At 37.1% G+C, this 22,542-nt stretch overlaps 2 protein-coding genes across 2 annotated transcripts in view; one reads left to right on the top strand and one right to left on the bottom strand.

The window, feature by feature from the left end:
• The window catches only part of LOC144957016 (uncharacterized), a 28,146-nt gene extending 20,033 nt beyond the window's left edge, over window positions 1–8,113 (top strand). The window contains exons 5-8 of the mRNA XM_078887939.1: window positions 3–48; window positions 914–1,200; window positions 1,716–1,865; window positions 3,140–8,113. Of these exons, the coding sequence (XP_078744065.1) occupies window positions 3–48; window positions 914–1,200; window positions 1,716–1,865; window positions 3,140–3,255 (599 nt within the window). The 3' untranslated portion in view covers window positions 3,256–8,113. The remainder of the gene's footprint in view (window positions 1–2; window positions 49–913; window positions 1,201–1,715; window positions 1,866–3,139) is intronic.
• The window catches only part of LOC144956348 (MFS-type transporter SLC18B1-like), a 46,627-nt gene continuing 31,839 nt past the window's right edge, over window positions 7,755–22,542 (bottom strand). Inside the window, exons 7-14 of the mRNA XM_078886845.1 lie at window positions 19,994–20,095; window positions 17,291–17,385; window positions 16,091–16,186; window positions 15,262–15,336; window positions 14,330–14,423; window positions 10,707–10,802; window positions 8,528–9,001; window positions 7,755–8,015 (exon numbers count right to left, since the gene is read on the bottom strand). Of these exons, the coding sequence (XP_078742971.1) occupies window positions 7,755–8,015; window positions 8,528–9,001; window positions 10,707–10,802; window positions 14,330–14,423; window positions 15,262–15,336; window positions 16,091–16,186; window positions 17,291–17,385; window positions 19,994–20,095 (1,293 nt within the window). The remainder of the gene's footprint in view (window positions 8,016–8,527; window positions 9,002–10,706; window positions 10,803–14,329; window positions 14,424–15,261; window positions 15,337–16,090; window positions 16,187–17,290; window positions 17,386–19,993; window positions 20,096–22,542) is intronic.

Raw genomic sequence — 22,542 nt, 5'->3', positions numbered from 1 at the left:
AGATGAGTCCCCCATTGTTATCACACCCCAAGAAACAGGACGGGCATTGTGAGTTGTCTTACGTTTTCTTTGGTACATGGGTCTTCAGATCTGCAACTTTCCCACTATCATCTTCCTTATTTCTAGTGCTGAAATGACCAAATCGTATTGCTAGTGCTACATTAGTTCGATTTTAAGCCATTATAACGATAATTAATAGACTTACATAACAAATGCTAACAGCAACAGAATTTCATTATTTTTCAACTCTTCACATAGTCTTACTAAGGATTTTTAATTTTTTTTTTTTTTTTTTTTTTGTTATTCAGATATTACTTTCTTATCTCTTATGACCTTTAGCCTCTTTGATTTGGACTTAAAGCAAAGATGTCTGAGTTGCCTAAAAAAAAAAAAAGAATGTTGTGTACTACTCAACAAGTTTTTAAGCCTTCTTACACAGATGAGTGGCCTTCTTTAGTGGTGTTTGGGGAGTACGTGAGTGACTGCTAATTTTTTATGATCACTACTAATTTTTCAATGTCTGACTATTAATTTTGGTACATTAGGTTTGATGAGTATGATAAAAAAATTTAGAGTTCAAAATCAGATACAATTATAAATAATCGTGCAGCTATGTGGTCTTGTGGTATGACACTCGCTTTCGGATAGGAAGGTCCTGGGTTTGAGCCTCGCTCGGCGCATAATCGAGTCCATGGAAAAGACTCTTTACTCACATTCTCTTATCGTGCTCAGGTGTGAAATGAGTACCTGGCTGTCAGCAGCTTTGTCTTGTCATGTCTCGTTCTACATGTTACATGTTGCTATTGGTCAGGGACCCTTTGTAAAGCGCTTTGAGCGCATTTAGTGGATATCTCACCTATATAAAAACTCAAAATTAATCATTTCTTTTTTCTTTTTAAAAAATTATTTTCAGGCGTCGTACTAGGGAAAGACGACATATAGATTCACGTCTGCGCATCCCTCAGAGACAGTCGATAGCAGCTACAATCTCTAGAAGTCCCAGAGACATTTCTGGGGGTGAAGGGAGGGGAAGTGACATTGCCAGTAGCAACAGCAACAATAGTTGTGGTAGCATCAGCAGTAATGATGAAGACAATAATGAAAATCACAATAAATGCCACAGGAACAACAGCGACAACGAAAACATCAAAAGCACCAACATCACGGAGAGACTACAAGCAATGGGAGATTCTTCTCAGGGTATGTATGTCTATATTCCAGGCAGAAAATACTTTTGAACTTTGAGCTTGACGAGCGGCAGTCTTAAAATTAAAATGATTGGTTATAATAAACCAGAAAACATGATTTAATCTTGTTATTGCACCTTTCTTATCCAAAACTGTTCACGAAACAATGAAGACTTTAAGATTAAGAAGAAATAAGACAAAACAATTGAATTGAATTGAAAATGTCATCTACGAATATTTCTGCTGCTGTCTACATCTGTTTAGACTTGACATGAGCGTGGGTCTCTCTCTCTATCTCTCTCTCTCTCTCTCTCTCTCTCTCTCTCCCTCTCTCTTTCTCTCTCTCTTTCTCTCTCTCCCTCTCTCTCTCTCTCTCTCTCTCTCTCTCTCTCTCTCTCTCTCTCTTGTTTTTTATTAAGATTGGTGGTAGCATAGCTCAGTGGTGCGCTCTTTTATAATACAGTTTTGAAGTGATGGATGACAAATTATGACTTTTCATCACAATGATTGGGTTTCAATTTCTTTCAGAGCGGACATCAACAAGTGTGGAAAATATCAACTCCTGCTGCCAGTTGAATGGGTTAAGCCATCAACTGAACCAACAGAACCTTAACGGTTCAAGTTCCAGTCACGTGATGAATCGCCTTTTTGCCATAGGGAGAGGTCGTGCAAGGCCATGTAAGAAATGTCTAGGGTCATTATTTGTTGTATTCCAGTGATAAGTATTTTTGCATCTGTAGGTACAGTCTTCTCCAATTAATCGCAGCACCTTGGGATCAGCGAAAATGTTGCGATTAACCGAAGTTGTGTTTCCTGTCCACTATTGCAACATTTTCACTCTGAGTTTACACTTTATTACTATTGTTCTCAACATTAGTAAGAGTCAAAGAGATTAGCTGGAATCAGAGACATTAAGCTCTCACCAAACCAATTGGTCACAGTGCTCAGTTGTCAATCCCAAAACAAATTACATCGCTCAGTCTTCCTTACAATTATCATTGTTTACCTGTTATCTAGACTATTCCCAACCCCCATGCCTTCTATCTAATGGTCAACAATGACCTCACAAATCCATACTCCAAGCCCCACCCGCTATTGTCTCAAATAGAATGGTGACATTGTTCATTGTCTACCTGTCACCCAGACTCCTCGCCTCCTATCTAATGGTCACATATGACTGCACAAACCCATACTGCAAAGCCCTACCCTCTTTTTGTCTCTGATAGATTGGTGGCACATAACTGTAGCATTACACCCCCCCGCCCCCTCTCAATTCTTCTTCCTGTCATGATTTCACCCACCATGAAATTTAATCATGAGATTTTGTTTGATTGATTTCTTGAATCTGTCACTTTTTGAGGTTGAAAATTTGATGCAGTTAACCGAAGTTTTTTGCAATTAACCAGTGACTTTTATATAGAATTAATTCTGTTTCTTGGGAAATGTTGTGATTAACTGAGTTGCAATTATCCGGAGTGGACTGTACCTCCCCCTGATATTTAGTTTTATCTTCCTAGATATTGAAGTCAATATATATACAATTATAACTCTGACTATATGATTTTTAGAAAAAAAGGTAAAACAGTGAGGCTTCTTCTTTAACACTTTTAGAGTGCTCGATAATATTAATGTAAAATAAATGAAGGACACTCTCATTTTCTTTGTCAGGACAATTGTTTCAGTGCAGGTCGCACCTCCTCAGCTGGAATAAGAAAAAAAGGGATGCCAGATTAAAACCACAAATTATGGATTTATCGTCGGCTTTGGAGGTGCGACCAGCACTGAAACAAATGTCCTGACAAAGAAAATGTGAGTGTCCTTCATCTATTTTATATACATGTGTGTGTGTGGTCCTATCATTTTTAAGCTATATTGCATATTATTAAATTTGAAAATCATGTGATAGTCTATTTATTTGTTGTTTCCTCTTTTTTTTTTTCAAACATATTTAGCTTTGTCACCTCCAAGTCCACATTCCCTTCAGCCTCTAATTGAAAGACCTGGATTTTCTGGCCCTCCTTGTATCAGGATGGGCCGTGGTGGTACCCGGCCGACCTTCAAGAGTTGACGTGACCCTTGTTCACTCAAGAATTTGCCATCTGTGTTCCTCAACAAAATTTACAGCTTTTTATCTCTTTGTTATAAAATCTCGACTTTTTGTACTGTTGAGCAGTAGATTATCATTATTTTTTATTGAGGTGGGATGTCTCTTTTTTAAAAATGATGAATAAATAAAATTCCGTTCATTCATCCCCAAAAGGGGAAATTTGTCCTTAGAGTGAATTCCAAGGGAAGGCTGGAATAACTCAAGTGTAAGGAGCATTGCAAGGGCTGCAAATTGAACCAGGATAAGCCGACTTGCTCAAGGCCACTCAGTGTGGTGGGTACTCGAACCCGGTATATTTTGGGCACAAAGTAAAAACCATACCACTGAGCCTTACATTCCCATATTTACCTCCCATGGTGTGCTGGGGGTTGGTGGGGGAGGGGGGGGGGTTACTCTTGCCGTGTCTTCTATCCCACTACATCTGTTTGTTTTGGGTTTTTTTCCCTTACTCTATCCTATAATGAGATTACTTGGCCAGTCCTTTCAAAACCTGGCATGGCGGTTTTTTGCAAAAAAAATCGCAAAATATCACTGATTTGCATTGCAGCCCCAAAATTTGATACCATTGGTTCAATTTATAGTACTTTTGTAGAAAGTAGGATTGGATTACATTATTGTTTTTGCCTTTCAAGACCGGCTGCACCATGCGGCCATTGGCCAGTAGAACAGATTCTGCTCTGGCTGCACAAAGCGGCCAATGGTGCTGAAAGAGTTAACCCTGTCCCAGACCAGTCGTTTATATAGCTTTATTCTGCATATATGCAAGTTTGCCCATTTTCAGTATATTTTCTATCTTTTTTACTAGTTCTTCTCATCTTCCTTTTTATGAGATCTGATCTAAAATGACATAAAAGTGTCTCAAGGGCTGTAAAAAGTATAAGCAGTATTATGTAGATCTACTGATGTTTTATGTTGCTTTATGAGTCATATGGCAAAGCTAATTGTTTTGGGGTGACCCAATCATTCAGTTGATAGAGCACTCACTTCATACACAAAGGGACCGAGATCAATCTGGGTGCAATCGAGATTTATTTTTTTTATGACCCCTCTGTCCACCCAGCAGTGATTGGGTAGCTGGGTCTGTTAGATCTGTTGGAAAGTACTTTGCGATAGACATTGACTTACTCGTCATCATTTTCAAATGTATTATTATTATTATCCATTAAATGTGATAAATACCTCAAAATGGTGTCATGCTAAATATCGAATTTGTCATCAAAAATTGGGTTAATTTTGTTTTCTTGTAGTTGTAGACAGAGGATAATATTGTTTCATAAAGTGAGAAATTTTTATTTTTTAAAATCAGACCTCAAATTTTCGCTCCTTTTAAACTTTGATATCATTTTTTGGCAATTATTTGATCCCAATGCGTTCCCGGATCACGATCATATTGCAACTTTGTTTGTTGTTGTTTTTGTTTTTTTGTTGGGGTGGGGGAGGGTTGTTTTTGTTTTTTTGTTGGGGCGGGGGAGGGTTGTTTGTTGTTGTTTTTGTTTTTTTTGTTGGGGTGGGAGAGGGTTGTTTTTGTTGTTTTTTTTTTGTTGGGGTGGGAGAGGGTTGTTTTTGTTGGGTTTTTTTTGTTGGGGTGGGGGAGGGTTGTTGTTTTTGTTTTTTTGTTGGGGTGGGGGAGGGTTGGTTTTTTTTTGTTTTTGTTGGGGTGGGGGAGGGTTGGTTTTTTTTTGTTTGTTTGTTTTTTTTTTTGTACATTGATATTAAACCTGTGTCTTTAAACAGAGACGATCCATTAATCAGCCTTTCGTTCTTTTATTCAATCTTTTATTAATAAATGATGCATACACTTATTTTATATTTCAAACTAGTGGATGGAGAAGCTGCAGAGTTTGCAACTAAATAGGGTTTTATTACGCACTGGCACTCATAATATTCAATTGTTAAACTACAGCGGAGCTCAAGATATATATCGAGACGAATCTTTTGCGCTATCCACAATCAAACTTGGTTCAATAATGAACTCTGTTTTTAAGTGTGTACAAATATATCTGGCAACTCTTCTCCATTGTAGATTTATTTAAAAACATGAAGTGAGTTTTAACGTGCACAAATCACAAAATTAAAAGGCTCAATATGCATTTATGTCAATGATTAGACTTAGACCAACGTTCACATATTTACAGATCTGATAACCAAGAGCAATTATGGGCTTGTTTTAACATTGTTGTAATGGACAATATTTTGCATTGGTTTGAGAGCATTTCCATTATAACAATGAGCCAATGACAAAATTTGGATTGTCAGACCTGCAAATAAATACACATTCACTGGGGCCCTTTGTTAAGCTCTTAGAGGACATTGAGTGGTTATAACATTATAATAATTCAAGTTTATTTTTTTTAGTGGTTTGTGATTTCTAAATTGATCATCCTTATCATTCTATTCATTTTGTATATGATTTATAACTAATCACATTTATTATACCTTTCACTTTCAGTTTTAATCATGTTCGCTGTTATTTATATAGTTTTATCCAAATTTTTAATTTACAACTATTTCACTGTTTACTTTTTCCACTGAAAGTGTAACGATAACAGTTGCTGTACTTCTTCTTCTTCTTCTTGTGGAAACCTCCAATATTGTCGAGGACCACTCCTCAGTTTCTCCCATAGCGGGCAGGGAGGTACATACTGTGTCTTCTATACCCGTATATCTGTTGTCCAACGTGCTTTCTGCCTTTGTCTTGGAATGAGATTACTTGGGTTTTTTCCTGGCCCTGGTCGGAGTCCTGGCTGGGAGGGAAACAGTCACATGCATAGTTATTGTTTTGGGAGATGATATTTTTTTCCTTGTAAATCATCTCTCTGTTATGTATTATTATTTTTAATTTTAATGTATTAAGTAAGCATTTGAGTGTGTTCCTCTTTGTTGGATTTTGTGCTTGTGTCTGGATGAGACTTGTAGGTGATTTCAAACTAAGTACATTGATGGTATGCTCTTGGAATCTACATCTGATCCCTATTTGTTCTCAGTTCCCCTTTGTCTTACTTTTTCTTGGGTGCTTTAATTGTAATTCTAGAACTTTTACTATCCCATTTTCTTCCTTTTTACTGGCGCTGATATAACCTAAATGTGTTGCAAGCGCCGTAAAACCTTTAAAAAAAAAACAAAACAACTCCTCAGTTTGTAGGGTATTACATTGTAAACTTGTTAAAACTAATAATAATAACATAATACTAATAAAAAATACATTTATTAAAGAGTCACGATGTGAACTCTAGCAATTGCGTGAAGGCATGTCATGTTGGCAACTGTTTTCAGCCACTTCAGCTGGGAGGCTATTCCATAGTCGGGCAGTGGAAGGGAAAAACGAATACAGGTGGGCATCTGTTTTTCATGTTGGGATGGTTACTCTTGCTGTGTGTCCCCTCGTTGTTCTTGTGCCGATAACTTTGATATCATTTGGAAGTTTTACACAAACTGTCCCCTGGGTGGTGGTGGGGTTTCCGACTTCCAATAGTGGGCAGGGAGGTACTCGCTGTGTCTTCTATCCCCCTGTATCTGTTTTCTGATTGCTCTCTGTCTTTGTCTTGGAATGAGATTACTTAGTTTTGTCCTGGCCCTGGCGGGAGGGAAAAAGTCATATGTATAGTTATAGTTGGAGATGATGTTTTTTCCCTTGTAAATCATCTCTCTGTTATGTAGATACTGTTATTTTTATATTCGTAACATATGATTTGTGAACATTTGAGTGTATTCCTCTTAGCGGGGACTTGTGCTTGTGTCTGGATGAGACTTTTAGGTGATCTCAAACTAAATACACTGATAGTGTGCTCTTGGGATCTACATCAGTTCCCTATTTGAACCATTCCCCTTTGTCTTACTATTTCCTGAAGTCCTTTTAATTGTACATCTAGTTTGTTTTTACTATCCGATTTTCTTCCATTTTACTGGTGCTGATATGACCTAAATGTGTTGCAAGTGCTGTAAAACACTTTAAAAAGCGGGTGGTTGGATGGGAGCATCACCCTTGAATCATATACCTATGATGTTCGCATGGGTGTACGATCCGATAGTGATGTCATTTCTTCTTCTCTTTACTAGCCTTTTCCTGCTTCTTTGGTTTGTGATTGTATTTTTGACAGGGGATATTTTTTTTCTGTAAATCTTCTGCCTGTTTGTTCTTGGTTATTTATAATTTAGCTTATGATATCTTTAGGTTATGATTTTGATTTACATTTGTACTATTTTTGTTAGATTGCTTGTTTTTTTGTTTCAGCGGTTTCTCATATAACCTCAATTGTGTTGGAAGAGACCTAAAGCAACAAACAAACAAACAAACAACTGGTCCCCAGTCCTCTTCCCTTTTTGTTTTACAGGTGCTTAGATTACCTACAAATGTCGCCAGTTCTGTAAAAACCTCAAAACAAAACTAAACCTTTTTATAAAAATGTATTTAAAAAACGTAAAACTAAATTTTATTTTTCGAGTTTGTTATGGGCCGCATATTATTTTTTTCCCCACATCAAAATGGGTACAGCTTTCATCTGAGTTAATTTTAAATGTCCTTTGGTTCTTACACATCTCCTTTCTCCGCCATGTTGCTTCTCTGATAAAACAGTTTTCTGTTGTGTTTGTGGGAAAGGCCGTGGTGGACGGATTAAAAAGGTCAACTTGGCAGTGGCTGCGATACAGCGAGGGTGAATATATCGTTCCTCTATCATAAATAAGGTTCCTCTATCATAAATAAGTGTCGTAAGAGTTTTTGTCTGAATGTCAGGGAGAAATTTAATTTTAAAATTCCCTGGGTGTTTTTTTCAGTCTGCTCTGACTGATAGATTGGAGAGGAGGGGGGCTCTGACTGATAGATTGGAGAGGAGGGGGGCTCTGACTGATAGATTGGAGAGGGGGGGGGGGGGGGGCTCTGACTGATAGATTGGAGAGGGGGGGGGCTCTGACTGATAGATTGGAGAGGGGGGGGGCTCTGACTGATAGATTGGAGAGGAGGGGGGCTCTGACTGATAGATTGGAGAGGAGGGGGGCTCTGACTGATAGATTGGAGAGGAGGGGGGCTCTGACTGATAGATTGGAGAGGAGGGGGGCTCTGACTGATAGATTGGAGAGGGGGGGGGGGCTCTGACTGATAGATTGGAGAGGGGGGGGGGGTGATGACAGCTCACGCGCAGAGTCCAAAATCGATCCTGGGTGCAGTCGAGATTTTTTACTGATACTGATACTGAACCCCCCCCCCACACACACACACACACACACACACACACACATCTGTCCACCCATCAGTGGTTGGGTAGTTGAGTCTGTTAGGTCTGATGACAAGTACTTTGCGCGATAGGCTAGTGTCCTGTCCAAATAGTAGCATGCAATTGTCATTTGTTTCACACGGGATAAACTCGGGGCTCCATAGGCCTATTGACTCTGACTCTGATGGAGTGCCGATTGATTCGGAGAAGAGTTTGTTAATGATGTTTATATTGTTGTTGTTGTTGCTGTTATTGTTTTCTGATTTTGTAAATCTGTATGTTGATTTTGAATTTTCTACAGGAGAGAAAACTTCCGGTTTGAGTAGAGATGCTTTCGTGTTCCTGTCGAATTCATCTGAAAATGTGTTGGTAAAGGATGTGTAAGAAGAAAGGTTATCAGGGCGGGTCTTTGCTGGGGTCAAAGGTGAACTTTCATCTAGGGAAGTGTCTTTAGGTAGCGGTTGTGATGAGCCATTAAGCATTGGCTTCTTGTGATATTTTTTAATTCAGAAAAGTGAGTGGAGCAGGCACTTATGTTGGTAACAACAAGATATGAAGTGAATAGAAAAGTGCCAGAAGACAATAGAGAATAAAAAATTTTCGCGGCGGTGGTGGGGTTTGAACCTGCGACCTTATTGGTACGACAACTCCGCCTGGCAGGTGAGAGCGTGGCTCTACCGTGTGAGCTATCCACGAACACAAAAATATTCGTTTCAAACTCAAAGTCATTACTAGATCCCTCTCTCACCCACTTCTTGAGACCGCCGATTCGTTCGTACACCACCATCGCGAATAATTTTGACCAGCAGTTAAGCTCAATAGCCAATATTCTCAACACAAACATATAACACAGAAACGATTGAGACATTGAGTATGCTCCGGTGTATGGGGTGAATTTTTTAATTCAGAAAAGTGAGTGGAGCAGGCACTTATGTTGGTAACAACAAGATATGAAGTGAATAGAAAAGTGCCAGAAGACAATAGAGAATAAAAAATTTTCGCGGCGGTGGTGGGGTTTGAACCTGCGACCTTATTGGTACGACAACTCCGCCTGGCAGGTGAGAGCGTGGCTCTACCGTGTGAGCTATCCACGAACACAAAAATATTCGTTTCAAACTCAAAGTCATTACTAGATCCCTCTCTCACCCACTTCTTGAGACCGCCGATTCGTTCGTACACCACCATCGCGAATAATTTTGACCAGCAGTTAAGCTCAATAGCCAATATCTGAAACGAATATTTTTGTGTTCGTGGATAGCTCACACGGTAGAGCCACGCTCTCACCTGCCAGGCGGAGTTGTCGTACCAATAAGGTCGCAGGTTCAAACCCCACCACCGCCGCGAAAATTTTTTATTCTCTATTGTCTTCTGGCACTTTTCTATTCACTTCATATCTTGTTGTTACCAACATAAGTGCCTGCTCCACTCACTTTTCTGAATTAAAAAATTCACCCCATACACCGGAGCATACTCAATGTCTCAATCGTTTCTGTGTTATATGTTTGTGTTGAGAATATTGGCTATTGAGCTTAACTGCTGGTCAAAATTATTCGCGATGGTGGTGTACGAACGAATCGGCGGTCTCAAGAAGTGGGTGAGAGAGGGATCTAGTAATGACTTTGAGTTTGAAACGAATATTTTTGTGTTCGTGGATAGCTCACACGGTAGAGCCACGCTCTCACCTGCCAGGCGGAGTTGTCGTACCAATAAGGTCGCAGGTTCAAACCCCACCACCGCCGCGAAAATTTTTTATTCTCTATTGTCTTCTGGCACTTTTCTATTCACTTCATATCTTGTTGTTACCAACATAAGTGCCTGCTCCACTCACTTTTCTGAATTAAAAAATTCACCCCATACACCGGAGCATACTCAATGTCTCAATCGTTTCTGTGTTATATGTTTGTGTTGAGAATATTGGCTATTGAGCTTAACTGCTGGTCAAAATTATTCGCGATGGTGGTGTACGAACGAATCGGCGGTCTCAAGAAGTGGGTGAGAGAGGGATCTAGTAATGACTTTGAGTTTGAAACGAATATTTTTGTGTTCGTGGATAGCTCACACGGTAGAGCCACGCTCTCACCTGCCAGGCGGAGTTGTCGTACCAATAAGGTCGCAGGTTCAAACCCCACCACCGCCGCGAAAATTTTTTATTCTCTATTGTCTTCTGGCACTTTTCTATTCACTTCATATCTTCTTGTGATACTGTTGTTGTTGTTGATAACTTTCTTGTAAAAGGTCGTAAGATTTCTTTTTCTTGGTTTTGTATCTTGTGGTAAAATACACCAGACAAATGGCAGCCTAAGAAGATAGAAGTAAAATAGATTAGTGATCATAAAAAAAATCAGGACAAGTTATTAATTACGTAATGAGTTTTAAACTTAACATCACAATTAAAATAGTGAAAATTACATATAATATTATGACAAGCCCTGGTATAACAGGGATTTTCAAAATTATCATGTTCTCTTCCTCTTTATCTTCAGTAAAATATATATTCTATAATATCAGAGGTGCATCAGAGTCTTATGGCGTATAACAGGTATGCTGAGACTCATTTCATCATTTTTTTTTTTTATCTTTAAACAATATTTGTTGTATCACAATGCCGTGTAAATACTGCTACTAACACATCTGATACTACTACTAATACTACTACTACTACTACTACTACTACTACTACTACTACTACTACTACTACTACTACTACTACTACTACTACTACCACTACTACTACGACGACGTCGACTACAGCTACTACTACTGCTTATACTACTACTACTACTACTACGACGACGACGATGTCGACTACAGCTACTACTACTGCTTATACTACTACTACTACTACTACTACTACTACTACTACGACGACGTCGACTACAGCTACTACTACTGCTTATACTACTACTACTACTACTACTACGACGACGACGTCGACTACAACTACTACTACTACTACTATTACTACTACTACTACAACAACTACTGCTACTACTACCACTACTACTACTACCACTACTACTACGACGACGTCGACTACAGCTACTACTACTGCTTATACTACTACTACGACTACTACTACTACTACTACTACTACGACGACGACGTCGACTACAGCTACTACTACTGCTTATACTACTACTACTACTACTACTACTACTACTACTACTACTACTACTACTACTACTACTACTATAACTTCTTCTCATACTTCTGTTAAAATTAAATTTCCTTGTATATCCGATATACATAACAGGGATTTTAGTTTGGTCCAACCAGCCCTGTAATATCAGGTCAGGTGTCCACCGTTAATTTCCTCGCTGAGAAAGGTGGGTTTTGTATTTTAATTTTAAACCTGCCAAAAACTTAAACTTCCTCATTGGGGAAGCTGAGATTTGTGTTTTTAAACTTACCAAAAACTTTAATTTCCTCATTGGAGGAGCTGAGTTTTGTGTTTTTAAACTTCCGAAAACTTTAATTTTCTCATTGAGGAAGTTGGGTTTTTTATTTTAAACTTTCCTAAACTTAAATTTCATCATTTAGGAAGCGGAGTTTTGTGTTTTAACCTTTCCAAAAACAAAAATGTCCTCATTGAGGAAGCTGAGTTTTGTGTTTTAAACTTTACAAAAACTTTAATTTCCTCATTCTGATTATTTTGTTTTTAAAGTCAATTTTCTTCATCCAGGTAGTTCATTCAGACATATCACCTGATCAAAGTCGTGGGTCACATATTCTGGCCGAAAATAAGTAAATGTCACTTGTAACAATTTCCACAAATCCGTTTTATGTCATTTTAAAATCAAACTTAGTCCTTCAGAGTCATTAGGCCTATGGAGCTGAACTTTATCCCGTTTTATAAAGCGTGAAACGGACAAAAAGCATTTGCTTGCTACCCGTTGGTCAGGACAATAGTCTATCGCAATGTACTGTCCACCAGATTTAACAGACTCAGCTACCCAGTTACTGCTGGATGAACAGGAAAGTCAGAATTTAAAAAAAAAGAAAATCACGACTTCACCCTAGAGATGGATATCGGTACCTTTGCGTGTGAAGCGATTGCTCTACCAACTGAGCTATTAGGACCTGCAACGTCAGGGTAGCGAACCGGATGCCAAAATAGGATTTTAAAGTTAAAATGATCAGAGATGTGAAATTTTCGTTTTTTTCAGTGTCCAAAGGTAAGGTTGTTTTTATTTAGTCTGAAATTTTGCTAGACAGCCTGCATTTTACATCCAATAGGGTTCAACAGTCGTGACGTCACTTCCCTCGTACGGACGCATAGTAACTGGTTCTAAACTATCGGAACAATGGCGGACGCCATAATCTCCATCACCGCCCTTATGAAATACTTCTCCGACCAGCATATAATTGTATCCAGAGGAGAAAAACATTATAAATTTGATCATGTTTTGACTTTTATACTCATTCTGATCACATGACATGTGAAAAAGTTCTGGCCAGCATGAAGAATAAAAAGTAAAAGTGAGCATTTATATAGCGCAATATCCACTTAACGTGCTCAATGCGCTTTACAAGTACCAATTTTCTTTGTTTAGAACCAAGCTGCTGGTTGCTGGGCGGACTTGACATCAGACTATTGAATCCTATGTCACAAATCCACAAACTCAGAAGTGATGAGTGATTTTATTATGTATTTTGATTTTATAACGTTTGAATGTATGATTTATATGATTTGTTTTAAAAATTACCCTGCAATGACCTTCAAGTGAAAGTGTCATAAGCTTCTAAAAACTCTAAAGGATAGACGTATAAACAACTTTTTATTTCATATTACTTTTAAAATTGTTTTTCATGTACATATATAAATTTGAGAATTAAATAAATATCTGTAATAATGGAAATGTTCATCTTGCCTTATGTATTAAGATTTCTTATATATATATATATATATATATATATATATATATATATATATATTATATATATATATATATATATATATATATCAGCGGTATGGTGTCTCATCCAGCCCAAAAATCAAGCAATATTAAGCGAGATCAGTGGCCGGATTGTTGACAGTGGTCATGGAATATTCTGGTCTCGACGTTGTGTTTTTGGGCCAGGCATTTTACTCACATTACACCGCTCGACTCGGGTGTGAATAGTATCTGGCTACAGGCATTGATAAGTATAAGTGTTAGGACAAAAAAGACGCCTGACAGGCGACTGGTATTGTATGAAATGGAAACATGGTTCCATATGGCCTTGCAGGGGAGGGGGTATTAATAAAACATTTTGAAGCGCATTGAGCATGGTTAATTAGTAGAAATGTGTCATTTAAATGTTCATATTCTAGTAAATGTATGAAAGAGAGCCTTTTCCGAGGACTCAACCCTGCGTTGAGAGTCCAGAATGGACTCGAATCAGGGACCTACCGGGGGCGATTTGATGAGTTGAAATTTTCTGTTTACCAATAAAGCCATGACTCCATAAGAGGGTTTGCCGTAAAAAAAAATATTAAAAAATTGAGCTTTTATATAGCGCAATATCCACTAAATGTGCTCAAAGCGCTTTACCTGGGGTCCCTGGTCAACAGCAACATTTAACATGTAGGACGGGACATGACGCCCCTTAGGCGATATGACAATTTTTAAGCGTCATTACATTTTTTGGACAAAGACAACGCTGTTAACGGCCAGATACTCATTTTAATTTTACACCTGAGTACGGTGAGAGAATGTGAGTAAAGAGTCTTTTCCAAGGACTCAACTATGCGCCGAGCGAGGCTCGAACTCAGGACCTTCCGATCCGAAAGCGAGTGTCATACCACTCGACCACATATCTGTTACATTTTTTGTCTTACTTACCATTGCAAAATTTGTACTTGAGACAATGTTTACTCCTGTGCTGAAGCCGTAATGATCAACCAAAAAGCCAGCAAGCAAAGGTCCTCCTGCCGCTCTGTTTGAGGTTCGTAAGTAAGTACAAGCATCAAATCCGGATGGCAACATTCGTCATTGGACAGTGTTTGGAATGAGATGGGGGGGGGGGGGGGGGGGTGGGGGGGGGGAGGATAGGAGGTTTGGGATGGGTGGGGGGGGGGGGTGGATAGGAGGTTTGGGATGGGTGGGGGGGGGGGGGGGTATTAAGATATTAGATAATTACATGAGGTTAGATATCTTGAAAAAGATCATAGTCATCATCATCATCAACAAACATATTGAGATTACAAATGATAACCTTAAACCTTATTATCATCATCGTCTAAATTCACAATAACATTAACATCATCATTGTCGTCATTCTTTTTATATTATTATTGTTATTATTATTATTATTATAATTATTATTATTATTATTATAATTATTATTATTATTATTATTATTATTATTATTATTATTATTTATTATTATTATTATTATTATTATTATTATTATTATTATCATTATAATAATAATAGTAATTATTATTATTATTATTATTATTATTATTATTATTATTATTATTAATATTATTATTATTATTATTATTATTATTATTATTATTATTATTATTATTATTATTATTATTATTATTGTTATTATTATGGTTTAGTTTTGTTGCTGTGATTATTGTTTATGTATTATTATTATTATTATTATTATTATTATTATTATTATTATTATTATTATTATTATTAATATTATTTTTATTATCATCATCATCATCATCATCATCACCATCATCATATCGTCATCATCACTCTCTAACCACCGCCGAGATCACATCTTCTCCATCATTGTTTCCATGGATACATACCCCAAACAATATGCAAAGTTGTAGAGGCCGACCACCATGCCGTATGTGTCTATATTGTCCTCCAGTCCCGATTCTCTAGACGTAATGAAATACGCGAAAGGCATCTAAGTCAAGTCAAGTCAAGTAATGAAATACAATCATTCATGATGTTACTATTCAATATATATTATATTTATTAGTATTAGGGATATAGGTTATTGGGTGAACGACTTAGGTTATGGAAATTGACATGAGTTCCCATTTAATTCTAATTTATGAAATGATGATGGTGGTGGTGAGGATGGTGTTAGTGGAGGGTGGGGATAATGATGATGATGATGATGATGGTGGTGGTGGTGGTGGTGGTTTGGGGATGATGATGATGATGATGGTGGTGGTGGTGGTGGGGATGATGATGGTGGTGGAGATGATGATGGTGGTGGAGATGATGATGGTGGTGGTGGTGGTGGTGGGGATGATGATGATGGTGGTGGTGGAGATGATGATGATGATGATGGTGGTGGTGGTGGGGATGATGGTGGTGGTGGTGGTGGTCGTGATGATGATGGTGGTTGTGGTGGTGGTGGTGGTGGTTTGGGGATGATGATGATGATGGTTGTGGTGGTGGTGGAGATGATGATGATGATGATGATGATGATGATGATGATGACGATGATGATGATGATGGTGGTGGGGATGATGGTGGTGGTGGTGGGGATGATGGTGGTGGTGGTGGTGGTGGTGGGGATGATGATGGTGGTGGTGGTCGTGATGATGATTATAATCATGATCATGATGGTAATAACGGCGATGTTGAATAATGATATGATGATAATGATATATAACTCACACGGCAGCATTGGTGAGACACTTGATGGGTGGTATCATCCCGCCCGGCTGACTCATCCCGAGTAAAACAAGACCTATGGTCACTGTCCAGATTTCACTGAAACACAAACCACTCTTCGTTAACTCACTCAATCCTAGAGATTTTTGCTACTTCTCAAAATTGGAAAAAAAATGTATTAAAAACGAGCATGTACATAGTTTTATACAACTACCATTAACATGAAAAAACTATAAAACATTAGCTTCGATACTACGCCCATAATTGGTCTCAGAAAAATGTTTAAATAGGCATGGGGTAAAAAAAAAAAGTAACCCGGGTATAGGGAATGAGATTAGCGGAAGAGTAGCGTCCCTTGATTGGACGTCACCCATAGTCTGTAACGTCACCGGCGGAAAAGTTATTAGAGAGAGAACGTCATGTTGGTTGTGCGCATGCGTATCTCGTCCTCGCTTCCGGTGAAAGCGGCTTGAGACACTTCAAAACCAAATTGACGTTCTCTCTGTAAGGTGACGTCCAATCAAGGGACGCTACTCTTCCGCTAATCTCATTCCCTATACGGATATAGTCGGTGTTAGGGTTGAGTGAGTTAACCTCTCCTTACCACCCATAGGAAATCATCACATTCGTCACGATTCAATGAATGCTTTTCTTTTTCGATCTAGATATTATCTATTTTGTAAATCACAAAATTTGGAGAAAAATCTTTGTTCTAGCCATAAGTACTTGATGCTGTTTTGTAAAGCTTGATTTTCTGCACAAAATTAAGTATAGAGGTTTACTATGTTCTTTTTGCTTCTAAGTTAAAGAGTAAAGAAATCAATTTTTGTGTTAAATAGCTATGACATTTTGGAAAATGGCTGAAAATGTTCGGTAGGGAGAGAGTTAATATGACCCGAGCCGCACAGCTCAATAATAAAAAAAAATTAAAAAACCTAGTTATCAACAACAACAAAAAAATCAAAAATAAAAGTAGTCGGTATGAACGTGACCCATTATTTCAAAACGGTTTTATTTCGGGGAATTTTAGAAGTTTTGGAATTTTAAAAAAAAAATCCTTTATTCACATCCAAGGGGAAATGTGTCTTTAGGGTCTGAAAAGGAGGAGGTGGAGGAGGAGGAGGAGGAGGAGGAGGAGGAGGAGGAAGAAGAAGAAGTGATCATCAAAATTTTACATCCTGTATTTATTCACAACTTACTTACAAAGGGAGAAAACCTAGCCATGGACTAGGACCGAGAATCAGGAACGCTAATCCAGTACTTATCGCCCCTGTCACCAGCAATGGGCCTTGTCCAATCTGAGAAATAAAAATGTTATGCTTGAAACAAGGAATTTATCCAATGGAAACCGTACGGTGCTCTTGTTGGCTAGCCAACCAGCGGCCTCGATGAGAAAACCACCCGCCATTAAGACTTGGTCTGGGAATTGCGTTACTATAGTAAACAAGCGCTGATCGGCCGTTCATGAAATCTAAGAAAATAACTTCCTGCTCGCTCGGTTAACTCAAAATTATTCAAAGCGATGTCTCTAAAATATATAAATGTGACTTCTTAAGGTTTTCTTCACCTTACAGTAGTAGCGGTAGTGATGATGATGTGGTGGTGGTTGTAGTGTAGTGGTAATGATGATGATGATGATGTGGTGGTTGTAGTAGTGGTTGTAGTGGTGATGATATGGTGATGGTGGTTGCAGTAGTAGTGGTAGTGATGACGATGTGGTTGTGGTGGTTGTATTAGTAGGGGTAATGGTAAAGATATGGTGGTGGTGGTTGTAGTAGTAGTGGTAGTGATAATCATGTGGTGCTGGTGGTTGTGGTAGTAGTGGTAGTGATGATGTTGTGGTGGTGGTGGTTGTAGTAGTAGAGGTAGTGATGATGATGTGGGGGGGGGGTTGTAGTTGTAGTAGTAGTGATAGTGATGATGAATTGGTGGTGGTTGTAGTAGTAGTGGTGGTGGTGGTGGTTGTTGTAGTAGTGGTAATGATGATGATATGTTGGTGGTGGTTGCAGTAGTAGTGGCAGTGATGACGATGTGGTTGTGGTGGTTGTAGTAGTAGTGGTAATGATAATGATATGGTGGTGGTGGTGGTTGCTGTAGTAGTGGTAGTGATGACGATGTGGTTGTGGTGGTTGTAGTAGTAGTGGTAGTGATGATGATGTGCTGGTGGTGGTGTAGTAGTAGTGGTAGTGATAATGATGTGGTGCTGGTGGTTGTAGTAGTAGTGGTAGTGATGATATTGTGGTGGTGGTTGTAGTAGTAGAGGTAATGATGATATTGTGGTGGTGGTTGTAGTAGTAGAGGTAGTGATGATGATGTGGTGGTGGTTGTTGCAGTTGTAGTGGTCGTGATGATAATGCGGTGACGGTGGTTGTAATAGTGGTGGTAGTGATAGTGTAGTAGTAATGGTAGTGATGATGATGGAGTAGTGGTGGTGGTTGTAGTGGTGATGATGATGTGGTGGTGGTGTAGTGGTAGTGATAATGATGTAGTGGTGGTGGTTGTAGTAGTTGTGGTAGTGATGAAGTGGTAATGGTGGTTGTAGTAGTAATGACAGAGATGATGTGGTGGTTGGAAAACACATAGGTTATTATAATACATGATTACACATATTCTCTAACTTCATTTTTTTTGACAGCTTTATTGTGACATAAATATACACAACAGTTCTGAACCATTTTATTGTGGATTTTGATATTGTTTGTTGTTTTTCTTGTGTCGTTATGTTGACATAGAGACCGAATGAATGGTAATGCTTACATTCCCAGCCCAAGATAAAATGGCGCTGAATGCTTTCATTGGTGGACACTTTTTAGGCACCGTACGTATTCTCTTTCGTTTAATTCTATGGCTTGAAACCACAACTAAAAAAATGTCTAGGCTGTCTATTCTAAAAAAATAAATTAATAATAATAAAAAGCAAAGGAAACAACAATAATAATAATGATAATAATAATAATAATAATAATAATAATAATAATAATAATAATAATAATAATAATAATAATAATAATAATAATAATAATGATGATGATGATGATGATTATGATGATAAAAATGATAATAATGATAATATTAATAATAATAATAATAATAATAATATAATAATAATAATAATAATAATAATAATAATAATAATAATAATAATAATGATACTACTACTACTACTACTACTACTACTACTACTACTACTACTACTACTACTACTACTACTACTACTACTACTACTACTACTACTGCTACTACTACTACTACTACTACTATACTACTACTACTACTACCACTACTACTACTACTACTACTACTACTACTACTACTAATAATAATAATAATAATAATAATAATAATAATAATAATAATAATAATAATAATAATAATAATAATAATAATAATAATAATAATAATAATAAAACAAAAACAAAAAAACAACAACATAGAATGGATGTCTTACCTTTTTGCTGTCGCTGAGCCAGCCCCAAATAATAATGATGATGATGATGATGATGATGATGATGATGATGATAAAAATGATAATAATGATAATATTAATAATAATAATAATAATAATAATAATAATAATAATAATAATAATAATAATAATAATAATAATAATAATAATAATAATAATGATACTACTACTACTACTACTACTACTACTACTACTACTACTACTACTACTACTACTACTACTACTACTGCTACTACTACTACTACTACTACTACTACTACTACTACTACTACTACTACTATACTACTACTACTACTACCACTACTACTACTACTAACTACTACTAATAATAATAATAATAATAATAATAATAATAATAATAATAATAATAATAATAATAATAATAATAATAATAATAATAATAATAATAATAAAACAACAACATAGAATGGATGTCTTACCTTTTTGCTGTCGCTGAGCCAGCCCCAAACGGGTGTAAAGACACAATAAACCGTAGACGCGATCAGGAAGAACAGACCTATCACGCCTGTGCTCAGGTCAAACTGGGGAGTAGGTAGAGATTGGTGGGTTGTACAGAAGGAACGAAATTCACGTCACTCAGCTGTCTGTTTGTTTTGTTTGTTTGTTTGTTGTTGGTTTGTTTGTTTTTTTGTTGTTGTTGCTGTTTTTTTTTGTTTTGTTTTGTTTTGTTGTTTTTGTTGGGTTTTTTTTTTTGTTTTTTTTTTTTAATTGCATTTAGCCAGCCATAAAATTTATGAGAAGTTCTCACTAAATAGTATCACTCAGACTATACGCTTTCAATGAAACACATAGTTTTGTGTGTGGGTACTTTATATTCGGCTGGCGGATGTTGTCAGCATATTGGTTAAAGGCATAGCATCAATACCTTGTCCTTCTCCTCCCCTTTCTCCTCATCCCCATTCTTATCCAGTCACGAAAACCACCCCACCACATTGCCATCACCACTAACACAACTACCACCAACAGCACCACCACCACCATCATCATCATCATCATCATCATCATCATCATCATCATCATCACCATCATCACCATCGTCCTCGTCGTCGTCTTCGTCGTCGGTGTCGTCGTCGAGGTCGTCGTCATCATCATCATCATCATCATCATCATCATCATCATCATCATCATCATCATCATCATCATTATCATCATCATCATCATCAACAACAACATCATCAAGATCATTGTCAACAACAGCAGCTGTATCAACCAAACACCGTTTTTAATTTCGAGACTTCGCAAAGTCCCAGATTTGAGAGGGTTTTTTTTGTTGTTGCCAAAATGAGGGTCATTTAAATCGATCAATATTTGAAGGACGAGTTTTTTTTTTTTTTGGCCAATTTTTAAAATATTATGGGTTTTTCCAGAGTACGGCAATATTATTCTTATCTCCTACAGAATACGAAAATAAATTATTTTTCGCACTGCGTGGCATTTTCCCCTCTGAGCGGTATTTCAGTGCTAGGTCAACCTGACCCCATTAGTGGGGTCAGCCCATGGGTGGAACAGGTAGCGGTCAGGGGAAATCTGTAATGCCACTGATGGTAATTAATTGTTGCAATATTTCATGGTATTGCTCAGTTGCTAACACAAATATGAAAATTGTTCCCTCACCACAAGCAAAGCAAAGGTTTCTTTCATCATATGCCATGGTTGATAATAATGTATCCTCTTAAGGCTGCTCATAAGAGAGGTGTTAATTTAGTGGTTTTTGAGCTATCAATGAAATTAATTTGTTATAATTTGCATATCAATAATTTAATTCTCAGCGGCAGAAAATGATTGAAACAAGCATCATTATAAAGTAAAAATGATGATCTTGACACATGCCAAGTTTTGTTGTCCGGGCAGTAAAACTTTAAAAGATATGAATATTTTATTGTAAATTTCTTATTTGGCATGACTTGGTGAGATCCTCATTTTCTCTCCCATAGTATTTCATGCCATGAATTATGTCCAAATATCAGTTTAGGAATAAAATATAAACCATTAGACGAAAATAATACTAATATTATTTTTTAAGCATTGAACTGATTTAAATATGAGTTTTGGGCACATTTGAAAGCCAACTTTTTAATGGCTTGATAACTTTTTTCTATACTTAAATCCCTTACGATTCAAGTGAAAATTATATTTTTTTTATGACTGTTAGGCATTATAGTTTGAAGATGTATACGGTACTGCTTTTGTGTGGTTGTCTCAGGAAATGCCGACTTTATAGTGTCATATAGGTGTCAATGTTTAGGGTATTCTTGCATGTTGAATAAGTAATATAATGTAAGTTCAAGTTCTCCTTTTGTGCACAAGTGAATGTGTTAACTTTTTATAGACTGAAGCGTCCAGATATATATGGCAGTGATTTCCCAAAAATTAAATAAATGATCTTGCTGTGGTATGCCTGTGGTGTTATACTGATTTATTATTCAATTGTTTTATCTCTAAATTTGACTGACTGGAGTTCAATGGTATATCAGATGACTTTATAAGACAATGACTAAATGTGTATGTATTCTTGGAAGAAAGGAGATGATTCTATATAACCTATGTGGACAGTGTGTTCGTTTTGAATGTAGTTGGTCAATAAGGAAAAGGTTACTACTTGGAATAAACTATATGCCCTCATAATTTTGAATCCTCCTTTGTCCACATACTATGTCCGTCTGTTTGAGCAAATCATTTAATTTAACAGTACCAGTGCTTAGTGTTAGTTGTAATTGATGATTGATACTTCAATATTTGTAGCATGTCCAGTAACCTTGTTGGGTGATTGATTTTTTTCTTGTAAAGAAGTCATACTTTATAGGCAGATTGATAGTAAATTGAGATATGGACATCATACACAATATTGGTTTTTAGTCTTTACTGGTCAATAAAATATTATCTTTATGAGTTATTTTACCACATAAAGACATAAATCATATCAGTTTACTGTTATGATCAACACAACTGTTTGAGAGGAACGGAATTG

Source organism: Berghia stephanieae, chromosome 11, assembly GCF_034508935.2.
Source record: "Berghia stephanieae isolate SIO BIC M18660-M18661 chromosome 11, UCSD_Bste_1.3, whole genome shotgun sequence".
Lineage (NCBI taxonomy): Eukaryota > Metazoa > Mollusca > Gastropoda > Nudibranchia > Aeolidiidae > Berghia > Berghia stephanieae.
Note: the sequence above shows the minus strand (reverse complement) of the source record. Positions and strands in the feature narration are given on the sequence as shown.